A 16,637-nucleotide genomic window follows, 5' to 3' on the forward strand; every position below is an offset into this window, starting at 1 on the left:
TGCAACAATTGCATCTCTCTCTCTTTCTCTCCCTGTTTAGAGCATCAAGATGGCAAAAATTGAGCAATATTTCAGTTGGCCAATGGCAAAAGCAAAACTACAATTGTGCACAATCTTTGGTCTCGGTTTTGCACATGACACTAGCGGAAATGGGAAAAACCGTAGCACACACAGTTACGTGCCACATTTTTGGTCAAACCCGTCAGCCCGCGCTCAGCACAAAATGCTTCCTGCTAGCTTTTAGCCCCTTTTTGATTTTGTTCGCCTCTTTTTTTATACTTTTTGTTGCAGTTATAAATCACACGCTAAGCACCAGCAGCAGCAGCAGCAGCACTAAAAGGCGCATGCCAAGCAGCAATGGGAAATTGAAATTTTCACTTGCTACTTGCTTAGATTTTAGCTACGAGCAGAGTTCCATTGAAATTAAACTACAAAACAAAAATAACCTTTTTGTATTTTCTGCTTAATTTTTTATAAATTATTTACTGGCCAAAAAGGTTTGTCCAGTTGCTGTTTCAATATTGAAATTGCTGCCAGATGGCAGCTGGCTGTGGTACATAGCAACGTTATATTGCACATACGCTACGTAAGCCGAGCTAGCACACTGGCTTGAAATATTCGCAGAATTTCTATTACTACAGAGTTCACTGGTCATTTATTGCTGCTGCTGCCCTTTGATTTAGCTTGTTGTTGTGATTGCAATTGAATTGCACGTGTTGCCAACATTCTGTTGTAAATGCCTTTGAACGAAATCACAGCAGCACTTATATCCAAGTTTTTTGCTTTGGCTCGTTTTGTGTACTTTTTTTTGGAAAATTGCAATCATTGGGCCACAGACTGCCAACACAATCAGTTGCATTTTGCAGCAGCAGCTGCTGCTAACTTTAGTTGCTTATTAGCCACAGCAGCTGCTGCTGCTGCTAGCAACACAAATAGAAACTTGAATTATGTACATAAATTCAAACCAAGCAATTGTAATAAACAAAAGCGAGCGAGTCCTTTGCAGCCACTGGCAAAAAGCTTGCAAATTAGTTTGGCTTATTACCAAAGGCACTGCCAATTGTAAAGTTGGGCTATATCAATATGAAAACTGCAGCTTAAAGCCGCTTTAAGCTCGTATTCCATTTCAGTTGCTGCTGCTGCATAACAATTGCTTGGGCTCTAACCAACTAACAATGCAAACATTTATTTTAATATGAATTGCCTCAGTGTGTGCAGTGAAAGTTGTTGTATATTTTTTGTTTTGCTGCCGGGTGTTGGTAAAGTTTATTTACGGCCAACAGGAAATTCGATTTAAATTGTAAACAAGCTCAAAGCTGAGGCAGTAGCCAGAGCAGCCACACAAAATGCAAATTCAGTTGCATCTTATAAGGCTTAAAGCCATGGCTTAAGCAATTTAAATACTGTATATCCTGCAACAGCAACATCCTGTGCGCCAGGGGTAAGCACTAAGTGTGAATAAGCAAACAGCCGCAACAACAACAGCAACAACAGCAACAGCGGCAGCAATTACATAGCAACAAACCCAGTTAGGCATTTGTAGGTGTGAACCATGGACATGAATGCTATTTTCTGTGGCCGACAGCTCAAGACGCGCCAGAGCGACCCTAAGGCAAAGTGGAAAACTGCAGCGGATGTTGTACATAAAGCATAAAGGATACGCGCAACGCGTTTTGCTATTTTATCTCTTCCTTATGCGGCGCGCGTCTTTGTGCCTAGTTGCTTGGCTTTTGTCGTTCTCTCTCTCTCTCTTTCTCTCTCTGTCTCTAATGAGCTCTTAGAAGTTGCAGCTGCTTGTTTGTGCCACTGAGCGGCACACACACTTAGACAATTGTTGTAGAAATTCTATTAACACTGCTTGGCAGCGAGATTATCTATAACGTATTGCTGCTTACGTTACGCTTACGTTGCGGTCTCGTCATTATCATTTTGTCGTTAATTACATTTTTCAACGCGCTCTCAAGTGATTTATTCCGCAATTTTATCGTTTTCTAATTTTTTTTCTCGCTTACATTTAATGAGTTGGCTGCCAGCAAAAATAAATATGAACGGGAAGCTGCCAGCCATAAATATAATGAGAGCCCCAGCTCAAGTTACATGCGTGTGCGTATGCGTGTGTGTGCGTGTGTGTATCTTGTCGTGCGTGCATCAGTTAAGACACAAATTAGAGCACTTTGTGTGTTTGATATGCTTGAAAACTGTTTATGGCACGCTCTAACTCTAGCGTTCAATTACTTGTTGCTCCAAGACAGACATTAATTAAACAAGTCATAACTTGTCTATGTCGCTTTAGTTGACATACCTGTCGACTGTGACAAGTTTTAATCCACTTGGCGGCGGCTTACCGCAACTTTGTTTAAACTTTATGCTCGTTTAACAATCAGCGCTCCCCCTGCGCGCGCTAAATTGATTAAAACTCAATGATGCCAAAGAGCAACACAAACTCTCAACTGGCAACTGTTTCTTATGACTCAAAGCTAACCAACTGCAGCGCCATTTAATCCAGCACTTGCTGCTCCAGTTTGTTCTCCCCTGCTCAGCTTGGCGAATTTCAAACCCATTTGTTAACCAACGCCACCGACAGCACCAACAGTTGAGTTCACTAAAAATACATTCGCTCGTCGCAGCGATTTTCAATTTGATGAGCTCGAGACGCAGCAACTGGCGAGCGAGCACAGGCGACAAGTAGTGGCCGCTAAGAGCTGCAGCTGGCGCTAACTCCCACTCAATTGCATTGGTCAAGCACTTTAGAATTTTATTATGCAGACAGTGTGGTATATAGTACTATATAAATACACTAACTGTCAGCGGTTAGTTCAACAAGCTGGTTGAGCTGCGCTTCAAGCAAATTTAATTGCAAATCGTACTCACAAGCAGCTTCTTCTTACTTTTGCCATTCAGCGCGCTCGCCTTTAAGTGTTGCCAAACAGCTGCAGCGCTTAAGTTTGTGACGTCACAAAATGCGCGATCAGCATGCATTTTTTTTTAAATTAGCATTTATTTAAATTTAACACGTTTTTTTTTTCTCATTGCAGAATTTAAAGAATCAAATTATGACCACAAACGTTTGGGTGGAGCAGGTAAGTGCCAAACAAGACTTTCAACTTGAATATATAAATTCTTTTAGTTTGGTTACATCGACGATTTGTGGCTAAGCTGGGCTGCTGCCAATCTTCTTAACGCTTCCGTGCAACATGAATTTGCCATTTGCACGCTTCGCTGCAGTTAAATAATTTCAGCCAACAACAAGCAGCCAAAAGAATTGAAAGCCCGCAATGGCATTTCGCATAATGCCAATTTGTGACCAGTGTTGGGATGTGGCAGCATATTGAACGCGCTGGCTTAGATTTGAATTTGAATTTGAATTCGAATTTGAGTTTGACTTTGGCCAAGTGGCGCGCTGTGGCCACTTCAGCTGCAGCGACATGTGCATTCACTTTGCACTAATGCGTTGTCCTGTTTGGCAAACAGAATGCCATTGGATTTGCGCAGTTGTTTTACTTTGAGGGCTTTGCATAAAATATGCACTTAAATCCTAGACACAAATTGCAGTAAATAGTTTTTTTTTTGAAAAGCCAACGCCCTAAGCCGCGCCCTGTTTGACAATTGACAATGGGAGCGCGCACAAATTTAAATATATAAATTATGCAACGCGCTAAATGTGCAGGCGGTATTGTTATTTTAGACAAAACATAATTGCGTGGGCACAAAACAACAGCAGAAGATACAACAAAAGTTAAGCGCACTGTTAATATTAAAAATGTATTAACTTTTCAATTATTTAACGTTGCATAAATTTGTCAAAGCGGCGGCGCTTTGCAATAAATTGATTTTAAGCCTTATTGAGAACGCCCACATAATTGTTGTACATTTATTATTATTTGCTGTTTATGCACACACACACACACACATGCACATGCATATGTATTACATAGTTTGTGTTGCACGCACACATTAATATACAACAGTATGTCAATAAAGCCACAAATGTGTGCATCCGCATGTCCATAAATGTTTAACAGCGCCTGTGGGGCATACGGGTGTACGGCTATGGGTAACCGCAATTAAATGTGCAATATATTTCATCAGCAAAATGTTGTCGATAAATAGCAATATAAAGCATAAGCTGCTTGCTTGTATTATATTAAAGTCTTGTGTTATTTAGTGCAGACTAAATGCAGTCGAAGCTTCAAAAAAAAAAAGCAGCCCCATCCACTTTTATCCTCAGTGCTTTGGCATTGTAAACAAGACTATGGCGCGCTTTGCAATTGAAATTCTATTATGAAAATTTAATTTAATGCCAACAGCTTAGCCACCAATAAATTAATGCATAATTAATGCTGTGCAATTGAAACGTAAACAGCAGCAGCAGCAACAAAGCCACTGCGTTTATGTTGCATGCCACAAATTTAATATGCGCTGATAGCGTTAAAGCGCAAAGTTAAACAACAAAGTACAAATTTCTTTTTAATATGCATTATTATGCTGCTTTATTTGCAGGAATGGAATGACTACAAATTGAAATGGAATCCGGATGATTACGGCGGCGTGGATACGCTGCATGTGCCCTCTGAACACATATGGCTGCCCGATATTGTGCTATATAACAAGTAAGTTTTTTCCATTTATTTTAGGGTTGAGTTGGGGGGGTTTTGTGGTTGCTTTGGCGGCGCCTATGGCCATTTGCATAATTGCCCAATGGGCGCGACGCGCGCATAAATCAAAGCATACAGTTACTTGGCTCGCAATTTATCAGACGATGATTAACGTATTTTTATTTCTATGTAATATGAGCGAGAAAGTGAGAGAGAGAGAGAGAGCGCTACGCTTTATGTCTGCGCCTTTAGTTGCTGTTATGCTGTCTATGCTCACTGTAATTATTATAATTTGCCTTGTGTCGTATTTCACTGTGCAGTGCAGCGCGCACAGTGGGCCAAAGTGTGCTTATTTTTTGTAGTCAGCTGGCTACGGCTTTGTGGCTTTATGCGCTTTTATTGTCAGAGCTTAAAGTTATGAATATTTTATGGTTATAGTGAGGCTTATTTTATTATGACCACTGTGCCTCGTTTTGCTTTGGCTCGGCGCGGCCAACACTTGACTTTGTCGATATGCCTTTTGTTGCAGGACATCGCTCCTTTTTGGCAGATCGGCTTACGCGCTTTATGTGCCACATTGGTATGCTGCTTTGCTTCAGCTTATTTTGCTGCCGCTGCCGCTTCCTCATTGTTTTGGTTTCAGCTGTGTGTTGCTTTGGCTTTAGCAACTATTCGCATACCATACTTTTTGGTGGTGGTGGTGTGTGTGTGTGTGTGTGTGTGTCCTTTAGCAGAGTCATAAAAACTCGTAATTTATTGCTTGGAAAAAGCTTAAATTTCATTTGCCAACAACGACAAAAGCATTCTCGTTGCTCTGCGTAACAACAATACTTAAAGCACACACACACACACACACATATACAGCGATACACTGCGTATACGCATTGCGTGTTATATGAGCGCCATTGTCATTTATAGCGCTACGCTTTGCTTTTTTTGAAGCTTCGTTTTTTTTTAACTGCAAATAATTTGTACATTCTATAATAAAGCCATGCCGTGGACACTTGTAGTTAATTGTGTTGGTCAATATAAATTGCCTGCTGCTGCTCAAGTACATTGTGCTGCTTTAAAGTCTCGGCTTTATTTTTAGACACGACGCTACTAAATAACAATTTAAGAGCTTTACACTAGTCCTGCATGCATTACGCACTCAATGGCACTAGCTGAGATTTATACAATTGCAACGAGGCCAGGCCATATATTACCACAAAACTTTTTGTTAGCCAACACACACACATACATATACAACAGCTGCGCGTAACAACGCACATGCGTATGCAATGAAAAATGTTTAATTGTCTGCTAAATGTGAAATAGCAGCCAACAAATAGTTGCGCGCGTTCTTTGTAGGCCAAAACACGCTATAAGCCAACAACAATAACAATATGGCCTAGACACACACACAAAAACAGCAAAACCAACAACAAGCAGCACCTGCCAGCCAGCCAGCCAGCCAGCATGTTGGCCTATAAAATAATGGCAGCTGCGCGTGTATTGTTGGCCTAAACTGTAACGCAGCAAGCATCAAAAGTTGTAATTTATTGAACGTGGCTTGAACGCGCTTGTTTGTCTCTAATTGTTTGTGGCTTGATTGCATACGAAATGTTTTTGCATTTTGTGCGAATTTAAATTGCGTTTGCCCAACAGCAACAACAATAACGGAAACCAACAAATTATATTCATGTCAAAGCCTAAGCGCTGTTTAAGACTGGGAGCGAGCGAGAGCGCGCATAATTAGCTAGAGAGCGTACTAAGCACAGCTCATTAAATACGCATTGGCAGGCAAAAGAAATCGTAAAGCAGACGCAGCACTAAGTTTGTGTAAATAGCAACCACAATAAATTAGCGCATAGACACACCCACCCATCGCCCCACCCCACCCCACCCACTTCCACTTCAGTCTAGTAGCTTCCAGCTCATTCGCCCAGTTTGTTTGCCTTTGCGCTGTTTATATTTGTAAAAGCCGCTTAATTCCAGCAATTAATTTTCGTGTTGATCCAAGAAATTAAAATCGCGCTCGAGTACACTCCATAATGTGTTGGCTTCCAGTTAGAGCCAAAGCAATTGACCACACATCAAAGTAATTTAAGCAAGAACTACAAATATAAGAGACAAGTTGAATAGTATACAATTTCTTAAGAGCGTTTACTCTACATTATTTATCAAAGCTGAGAGCTTGCATTTTATTTTGTAGCTTTGGTTTCTTATACTAATTGCAGCTATAGCGGCGCTTAGTCAGTTAGTTGCTCTCGCTCTTTCTGCGACAGAGGCCAATCAAGCTGTGTGTCTTCTTCTTCTATAAGTGCAGCAGCAGCAATGCTCAGTCAGTTAGTCGCTGGCTCTCGCTTTCTCTGCGACAGACATAAATCGATATGAGTGTCTTATAATTGCAGCTGCAGCGACGCTTACTCAGTTAGACGCCTTCGCTCTTTCTGCGACAGAGGTCAATCGAGTTGTGTGTCTTTCTTCTTCTTCTCTAAATGCAGCAGCAGCGATGCTCAGTTAGTAACTCGCTCTTGCTCTCGCTCTTGCTCTCGCTCTCGCTCTCTCTGCGACAGCAGCCAATCGACCTGTTAGTCTTATAATTGCAGCAGCAGCGATGCTCAGTTGGTTAGTCGCTGACTCTCGCTTTCTCTCTCTGCCACAGACGAAAATCGATCTGAGTGTCTTATAATTACAGCTGCAGCGACGCTTAGTTAGCCACTCGCTCTCGCACTCTATCTCTCTGCGACAGAGGCCAGCTGACCAATAATTGCAGCAGCAGCGATGCTTACTCAGTAAGACGCCTTCGCTCTTTCTGCGACAGAGGCCAATCGAGCTGTGTGTCTTTCTTCTTCTTCTTCTATAATTGCAGCTGCAGCGATGCTCAGTCAATTAGTTACTCTCGCTCTCTCTGCGACAGCCAATCGATCGAGTGTCTTATAATTGCAGCTGCAACGACGCTTAGACTAACAGTCGCTCTCGCTCTCTGCTACCGAAGCCAATCGACTCGTGTGTCTTATAATTGCAGTTGCAGCGCTACTCACTGAGTACGTCGCTTTCGTTTTCACTGCTACAGAAGCTAGTCGGCCTGCGTCTCTCGCTCTTCTTCGTTTAATTGAGAGTGCGTCGCTGATCTCGCGCGCGCTTTGACGTCTCTGCTGTCGATTTGCTGACAAGTTTAGTTCACGACGATCGTTTGCACTGAGTGGACGTGGCGCGGTTAAACAGAAAGCCGCCTAGCGCTACTTTGATATCGCATGCATTTGCCTTATATTCAAACATAAAATTAATTAATGTAAAGTTTTAGGCTTTCATTTAATTATGCTTAGTATTTTCATTTTATTTACTAATTATTTTAATTTATTTGAGTTACGCCTTGCTGTAGCAACTTAATTAGCGCAACTAATTAAAAATACATTTTGCCTAGCTAATTACAAATTCATTTAAAGAAAAATATATATTTAAGCAATTGCGTAGTTTGGGAAATTAGTGCGTTATTTAAGCAGTGCACACACCCATTTTAGGCTTTGGCCAACGCCCTGTGTATTGTCCATTAGCAATGAGCTGGAGGCAATGAGGCAATGGCAGTGCCACAGACAAAGCTAATGCCGCACACTAAGTCCAAATCCAAAAGCAAAGCATTTTAAAATGTTATTACAACAACGACAAAAGCGCAGCAGCAGCGGCAGCGACAGCGGCAGCGACAGCGGCAGCGGCAGCAGTAAAGCCATTAATGGCTAAAAACCATTTAAAATAGCCGAAGGCATTTGCAAAAAGCGCAGAGCAAGGGCGCAAAAAATGACACCAAACACAAAAAAAAAAGAGAGAGAGCGAGACAAAAGCGCAGAAAAGTTTATAACCAAACCGAAAAACCAAAACCACGCCTGGGGGTCACCGCAATTGCAGCCATTATCTTCACGGTGATGCTGTGGGGTGTGGTGAGACACACACAAACACACACAAATATATATGTATATGTGTGTGTTGAGACAACGCGGCGTATGAGTATCACAGCCGGCATATCCTTGCTAGCTCGCTGCTGGCCGCCGGCGCCTGCTGTGGCTATCAGCGCGTTAATCTGTGCGCCACACACACACACACACACACATTGGTGGCACTTCTTTGTAGCAAAGTTGTAGCCGAAGCCAAACGAGATGCCAATCCGCAGGCAAGAGCAGAGAGACAAAAAAAAAACAGAAACTTTTGTGCTGAACGCCATTTCTATTTTTATAAATCTAATGAAAGATAATGAAATTTTATTTCACTTCTTTTGATTTTTCACGCAGTTGTCGTCAGCTGTGTGCTAAAAACTAAAACAGTTGAAAAAGGACTCGCAAATAAAATATGTGTGTGTGTGTGTGTAGCATGTAGAGCAGCTGAATGCCGCAGTAATACACAATAATAGAATTAAAGTGGCTAAAGCAGACGCAGTCATGTTGAGCGAGAGAGCGAGGAGTGGGGTTGGGTTCACAAAGTTCAGCTGATAATAAAGTTGTCAACAACATTCATTTAATTAAAGAAAACAAAGCCAAAGCACTCGGGGAATAGAAAATGTGAGCTCAAAAGAAAGAGCGAGAGCGACAAAGGAGTCGCTGCCTGGGTTTATACACAATATATAATGCGAATGCTGAGATTTATGGCGTTAAGTTAATATGCCCCGCCAGCAATGATAATGTGGCTGAAGCTTAAGTAATGCGCGTGTGTGTGTGTGTGTATTTTATATTTAAATGTTGTTATTACAAGCTAAACATTTGCCATACTCAACTCTTTATTTCTTTTCTATAACAGCGCCGATGGCAACTATGAAGTGACAATAATGACAAAAGCAATTTTACATCACACGGGCAAAGTGGTCTGGAAGCCGCCCGCCATTTATAAATCCTTTTGTGAAATTGATGTCGAATATTTTCCATTCGATGAGCAAACATGTTTCATGAAATTCGGCTCATGGACCTACGATGGTTACATGGTAAGTGCTTAACGTTACTTTCACTGTCTATCTGTCTGTCAATCTCGAGCCATCAATCAATTTTGGCTTGAAGTTGCTCCCGTTGCTGCTGCTGCTGCTGCTGATTGACTGACTGCTAATCAAATGCTCAAGTCGATTATAAAAGCATTAAACAAAATTTTGAAGTAATTCAATGAGTGCTAATGAGCATTTAAACATGTTTTAGAGCAAAACAAAATACGCACAATTCAATATACTTGCCTTTTTTTTATGGCGTATAAAGGATACGCAGCGCTTGGGCGTGGCTTGAGCTTGAGACTGCTATATATTTATTTCAATACTGTTGTTAATGTTTATTGTGTGTGTGTGTGTGTGTGTGTTATGTGCTTATTTTTTTGTATACTCGACACGTTTTGTGCGCTAGCAAGTGATAAATCACAAGAACGCTGCATGTGTGTGTGTGTGTGTGTGTGTGTAGATAATAGACAGCAGCTGCGTTTAATGAGCCATCCACGCCTATTGAACACTTTTTTCTTTATAATCTCACATTTGTCAAGCAAACAGCTTTAACAAACTGTAGCTTAGATTAAATAAGTAGCCAGCGATGTTAAAGTTCACAGTAAATAATAAATTGAATAAAACTGACAAAAATTCGGCAAATAAATAAAGCGTAACGCTAGATGGCGCTGCTAATAGCAAAGCAGCAGCCAACGCAATTGCAGAGACGCTGTAATGAAAGCAGCTCAGCGGACTTTTAAGGCAGTTGAACTAAACTTTCTATCGAACTGAGGACAACATAGGTATATCTGACATATCTTTGCTTGAAAATTGTTTCATGGTAGATTTCATAATGTTTATTTATTCCTGAACTGAACGCAGCTAAATTTTGTTCGATCTCTTTGGCTTACAGCGTCTTGCGCTGTCGCTCAAGTCCCACTGCACACAACTTAAAATTTTATACACTTACTTATACATTAACTTTTTTGCCAAATAAGGCAAATTTACGCATCGCAAGTTGCCACATGCTTCATTGATTTTGGCCTTACACACATGAAAAAAAAAATTATTGCCGCTTGATTTCTTTTGGGCCTTAACTGTGGCTTAATGGCGAAGAAGTAATTTTAAATTGCAAATTGATTAAACAAAAAAATAGATTGCGGCACATAAATATGCGTAGATTATCAGTTGCAAATAAAATTGTATTTGCTGTTAAGCCCATCAGCATATGTAAGTCAACGAAAATAAATGAGCCAACGGCCATAACAATGACAGCGCAACAAATAAAGCCAAGACACTCGAAGCGACACGCAAACTGAAATGAATGTTAAAACGTAAATGTCATTTATTTGCACATTTCCAAAAGAGCACGTGTGACAAACTTATCACAGCAGCCAGGCAGCCAACCAGTCAGCCAACCATCTTCATCTTCATTGCCATTTCCAGCGGCAGCAACTGTAGCAACTCGATTACCATTTCCCCTTGTCACGAATGAATTGAGCGTAGCAACAAGCGTCGCGTTTGCCAATGTCTTGCACAATTGACGATTGTCAAAAATTTGTCAGAATGTGTGTGTGTGTGTGTGATTTGATATTGTCGCAGTTTAATTCATTGCGGCAGGCGGTAACAAATCAAAGTGTATTGATTTAAGCACAGCTGTTGCTTAAACTATTGTACTAAATTAAACTTAAATTAAGGCTAATAAGGGTATTTAACTACAAGCTGCGCTTTGCTGTTAGGCGCTTTATGCATTTTATTAATGCCACAGCGCGTATACTTGATATATGCTATGCAAAGTAAAGAAAGTTGTTTGCTCACAGACTTAATTACAAATTAATTGATTTGAAAATGTAAAATTGTTGTTTTTTATATTAACTTAAAATTAAAATAAAACTAGTTTCATTTATTGACTGTGCAGTATTAGTTTGACTAACAATTAGTCTTCAAATTTAATTAGATGCATGCACTTAAGCGAGCGAGCGTTACCAACTAAATTTATTATTTATCTTCTGCTTTAACTGCATTTGCTTGTGTGGCTATTGTATTTTGTTTATTGAAAACATCCGCACTAACCGTAGCTATATCATTTATACAACTTGGACTTCTGCAATTGGGACAATGCGCAAATCTTTGCAGACATTCGATCAAACAACTCAAGCCAAACAAATGGCCACATGGCAAGTAGGCAATGCAATGTGCACCCGACTTGGTCCAGTTTTCATTGCAAATGTCGCACTCTGTGCTGTTAGCCAGCGCTTCTTTAATCATTGCAATGGTTGCCTTCAATATGCGCTCCTTGCGCAGCTCCTGTGACTTCTCAAGCTGCAGCTGACGCTCCTGGAACTGCAGCTGACGCTGCTGCTCTGCCAAGCCGCACAGCTCTGTTTGCTTTTGCTCCTGCAGCATTTGCATCAGCACCAATTCTCGCAGCTTAAGCGGCTTGGCTTGACGTTCTAAGCGATCTTGCATTGACTGCAGCAACATCCAGGTGTCGCTTTTCGCTGGCTGCACTTGGGATGAGCTGCTTGCCTCAGCTTGTGGCACAGTCAGGCGTACGCGCTTAGATGGCAGCTGAGGTTTGCTATCCATTGTGCACTAAATTAAATTGTGTTTATTATTCAACTGTGTTTCAACTGCTGTTTGTTGTTGCTTCTAGACTTTCGGACTTGCTTCTATTTTAAATAAGCATTAGCTTACTTTGATCTAAGCTCTAAGTATAAAGATATTAAAATATAAACTAAGAATGTTTAGCAACAACTTATCACGGCTTATATGTAGTAGAGCAACACTGGATCACTAACGATGTGTGACAGCCCTACTATCGACTAACTGACCACCACCAAGAATGACAGCGCATTATCACTCTTGACTGAAAGTGGAAGCCGTGAAGTTGTTTAAAGTTGCACTACAAGTAATAACTTGTTAAGTTGTTAGTTTAGAGTCAACAAAATTTGTTTAAGTTTACATATTGAATATCAACCTATCTTTTCATTATTAAATACACGTTACTTATAATTTTATGATTTAATATACACAATAAATCTTACATATATAAGATTCATTAGCTTAAGCAATAATATAATATAATATAAAGTAATGCGAGTAATTTAAATGAATATCAAAAAAGAACTAGCGTATCGCTTAAATAAACAACTTTTAGCAACTTCAACTTTATCAACTTAACAACTTTTAGCAACTTTAAGATTTATGCACTTGACGGCTGCGACGTTATTTATTCATTTATTTATTGTTTTGCTGACAACTATGATCAGTCGACGATACAAGAAAAAGATTACTAAATATATTTTTCAAATTAAATTTAAAAGTATTTAAAAATTAAGTTATTGTTTTTAAATTTGATAAACTTATAGATTGGGAGTCTTAAACAGACCCAAAATTAGTTGCAAGGATTGGGGAAAACAAACCCAAAAACCCAATCAGGCTTTACTCAAGAGTCGTACTTTATAAATAGAAAGTATTAGGCAATATCAAGTATACGCATTGTAGCAGTAGTTAAAAGACAGCACTAAAATGTTTGCTGCAATGAGTTTGACAGCAATAATCTTTCATTTCTCGCTCAGCAACTTTAGTAACCCAACTCTCTACGCTCTTCTTGCCCAACAGGTTGACTTGCGGCACTTGAAGCAAACGGCCGATTCGGATAACATAGAAGTGGGCATTGATCTGCAGGACTACTACATCTCGGTGGAGTGGGACATAATGCGCGTGCCCGCAGTGCGCAATGAGAAGTTCTACAGCTGCTGTGAGGAGCCGTATCTGGATATTGTATTCAATTTAACGCTGCGGCGCAAAACGCTTTTCTACACCGTCAATCTGATTATTCCCTGTGTGGGAATCTCGTTTCTGTCCGTCTTGGTGTTCTATCTGCCCAGTGACTCGGGTGAAAAGATCTCGCTGTGTATTAGCATCCTGCTGTCGTTGACTGTGTTTTTTCTGCTGCTGGCCGAGATTATACCGCCGACATCGTTGACAGTGCCGCTGCTGGGCAAATATTTGCTATTTACCATGATGCTAGTTACGCTCTCCGTTGTGGTCACAATTGCTGTGCTCAATGTGAACTTCAGGTAAGCTACACTGCAATAAATAAAATTTCTTAGCTAATTTTTGGTAATTTGTTAGATCGCCTGTAACACATCGCATGGCGCCTTGGGTGCAGCGTGTGTTTATCAAAATACTGCCCAAGTTGCTTTGCATTGAGCGACCCAAAAAGGAGGAAGCCGAAGAGGAACAGCCCGAGGTGCTAACGGACGTGTTCCATTTGCCGCCGGATGTGGACAAGTTCGTTAACTACGATACGAAGCGTTTTAGCGGCGACTATGGCATACCAGGTGAGTTGCACTCGAAACGAAATACTTAGCCCACAACAAAGCGTGGCAAACTTTTTCTCAGAATTTATGCGCGCAAGTTAATAATTTCGCACTGCGCGCGCTGTGCATTGTGGGGCCAAGTTCAGTCTATGCAAATAATTTATGGCAATTAAGTGGCGTGCAAAACAAACTTGCATAAGTTGCTGGCTTGCTTGTTTGCTTGTTTTGTTGCGGCGCACGCTCTAAATTGCTTTTGTCGAAACATTGACAGCTGCCTGCAACTTGGAGTGCAGCAAAGTATGCTACACATTTTTAATTAGTTGCAAATGAATGAGCGAACTCAACTCCAAGTTGAATGTAAGCTGACAGCTGCTTTAAGTTGGCGCCTGCCACTTAATATTAAGTATACGACACATAAAACCACTCAACAGCTGACGAATGCAATTGAATTACAGTTAAGGCCAAGCAGCAAATTAATGAAACTGCAACTCGTAGTTGCGCAAAAATAAATATAAAGCAGTGAGTTTTCGCTCTCTCTCTCTCTCTCTTTGTTTCGTGCTGCCTTTTGTTCCTTAAGCACATTGTAAAAACAAGGACTGCAGCAGCAGTAAAACTTACAAATTGCATTTTGCGCAAAGCAAAATAAAACAACATTGAAAAGTGCTGCAAAATTGCTTACAATTTGATTTAACTAATGTAGTTACAGTTCATACTCATTTGCCTTTTCTATTTGCTCTCTCTCTCTTTGTGTACAGTGCTGCCCGCTTCGCATCGCTTCGATTTGGCAGCAGCGGGCGGCATTGCAGCGCATTGCTTCAGTGATCCGCCGCTGCCCTCCTCACTGCCACTGCCAGGCGCCGACGATGATCTGTTCAGTGCATCAGCTCTGAATGGCGACATAAGTCCGGGCTGTTGTCCAGCTGCTGCGCATGCCGCTGCCGCTGCTGCTGCTGCCGCCGCCGCCGCCGCTGCTGCTGCTGATCTGAGTCCCACGTTCGAGCGTCCCTATGCGCGTGAAATGGAGAAGACCATTGAGGGCTCGCGCTTCATAGCGCAGCATGTGAAAAACAAAGATAAATTCGAAAGCGTAAGTACAACATTCAACATGTTTGTAATTAGTTTAAAAGCAAACCTTTCAATTTGAAGCATAAGCAAATGGGAAATGCATTGCAATCAAAGCGCTACATGAGCCACCACACAAATCCAATTCCAATGCCAGCGTAACCCGCAGACTTCACTGCCAACACGTTGTGCTTGCATTGGCTGCAATCAAAACTTGTAAATGGCTACAAAAGCGAGCAGTTGGGGTTGGGGTTGGGTTTGCAGTTCAGCGTCAGTTAGGCTAGTGGCAGCGTCACGTTGCGCTAGGAATTGGCGCTGAGTGATTGAGTTGTTTGTGTGCTCCAAATGGTTAGCAGCAGGGCAAACGGAAAACGCAATTCTGTGCTGCCAATCATTGTGGTGGGGGGGGGGAGAGCAATGCACGTTCTATTTGCTTTCAATTTTAGCAAACGACAGGCGAGCCAACTACTATATATTTAATATCATATATAGTATATAGCAAAAGCAATTTAACTAAAAGTGTATTTATTTTTTGGTTTAATTTTGTTTGTATATTAGGTGGAGGAGGATTGGAAATATGTGGCCATGGTATTGGATCGCTTGTTTCTTTGGATTTTCGCAATCGCTTGCGTGGTCGGCACAGCGCTAATTATATTGCAAGCCCCCAGTCTGTACGACCAATCGCAGCCGATTGACATACTCTATTCGAAAATTGCCAAAAAGAAATTCGAGCTGCTCAAGATGGGCAGTGAGAACACCTTATAGCGTCCGCTTGGGTTCGCAGCTGGCTGGTGGAATTTAATCATCAGCTCGTTGCGAACCCTGTTCGCCGCACGCGACGATGATCGTGGATAATACACACTGAGCCATGCCATGAGTAGTCTAACAGCCGCCGCCACCAACAGCAGCAGCAACAGCAGTGTTGTTAACAACACTAACTCATGGAGCCCAATGTGAAATGCGTGCGAAGCGAACATTGCGAAATTTCTTACAAACTCAAAGTAAATGTCGCGTCAAGTTTTTGGAGCAGTTGATCAAAATGTATGTAAACTAGTGTTGGTAAACGCGACAGTATGCGAACAAATTTCAGTCAGCTGCAGCTCAAGCTGAGCAGCAAGTTTAGTACATAAGTTTGGAGGTTGTGCAGTGTTGCATAAAATGACAAACAGTGTTGTAAAGTAACAAAGCAAAACAAATGAACATTTTTGTAATTTGTATTGTATTTTTCGAGCGCCAAAAAGTTCCTTGTTGATTTTTTAGTTCTAACAAAAAAAAAAAAACGTTTCTCACCACACAAAAAATTCCAAATAAATGTTTTAAAATGACATTTTAAATGTAAAATAGTTAAACAAATGACTGCATGTGTTCACAGTGTGCGTGTGTAGCGTAAGCAATTTTAATTATTTCATAATTATTTGTGCATATTTTAGCAGCAAATGTTAATAACACAAAAAACATTTTGCATTAGAATTAAATTCACAACCAAAAAGAAACATACGCTGGTTTTTAGCAATGACTAAAATGCTTGCATAAATTAGTGTAACGAGTATAATAAATTTTTAAGCCACAAAACCAAATATCTAAAATTAATATTAGTTTATAACAACAAGCTAAAGTAGTAGCCAACAACAGGCGAAACTTGGCGCATTGCACTTTAGACACAATTCTATACAAGAATTCATATTTACTTAACAAATTACATGTAAGTAAGTATATAAATTAAAA

At 40.7% G+C, this 16,637-nt stretch overlaps 1 protein-coding gene across 2 annotated transcripts in view; it reads left to right on the plus strand.

Annotated features, from left to right (window-relative positions):
- Positions 1 to 16,142, plus strand: part of LOC108602123 (acetylcholine receptor subunit alpha-like 1) — a 55,436-nt gene extending 39,294 nt beyond the window's left edge. Inside the window, exons 4-10 of one of the 2 annotated variants that reach the window (XM_017990150.2) lie at positions 3,036 to 3,080; positions 4,501 to 4,610; positions 9,366 to 9,546; positions 13,147 to 13,607; positions 13,663 to 13,871; positions 14,606 to 14,937; positions 15,471 to 16,142. In XM_017990150.2, coding sequence (XP_017845639.1) covers positions 3,036 to 3,080; positions 4,501 to 4,610; positions 9,366 to 9,546; positions 13,147 to 13,607; positions 13,663 to 13,871; positions 14,606 to 14,937; positions 15,471 to 15,677 — 1,545 coding nt within the window. In that variant the 3' untranslated portion in view covers positions 15,678 to 16,142. The remainder of the gene's footprint in view (positions 1 to 3,035; positions 3,081 to 4,500; positions 4,611 to 9,365; positions 9,547 to 13,146; positions 13,608 to 13,662; positions 13,872 to 14,605; positions 14,938 to 15,470) is intronic. The other variant, XM_017990151.2, reaches the window with a different exon arrangement.
- Positions 16,143 to 16,637: the final 495 nt, after the last annotated feature.

This window comes from Drosophila busckii, chromosome 3R (assembly GCF_011750605.1).
Source record: "Drosophila busckii strain San Diego stock center, stock number 13000-0081.31 chromosome 3R, ASM1175060v1, whole genome shotgun sequence".
NCBI lineage: Eukaryota > Metazoa > Arthropoda > Insecta > Diptera > Drosophilidae > Drosophila > Drosophila busckii.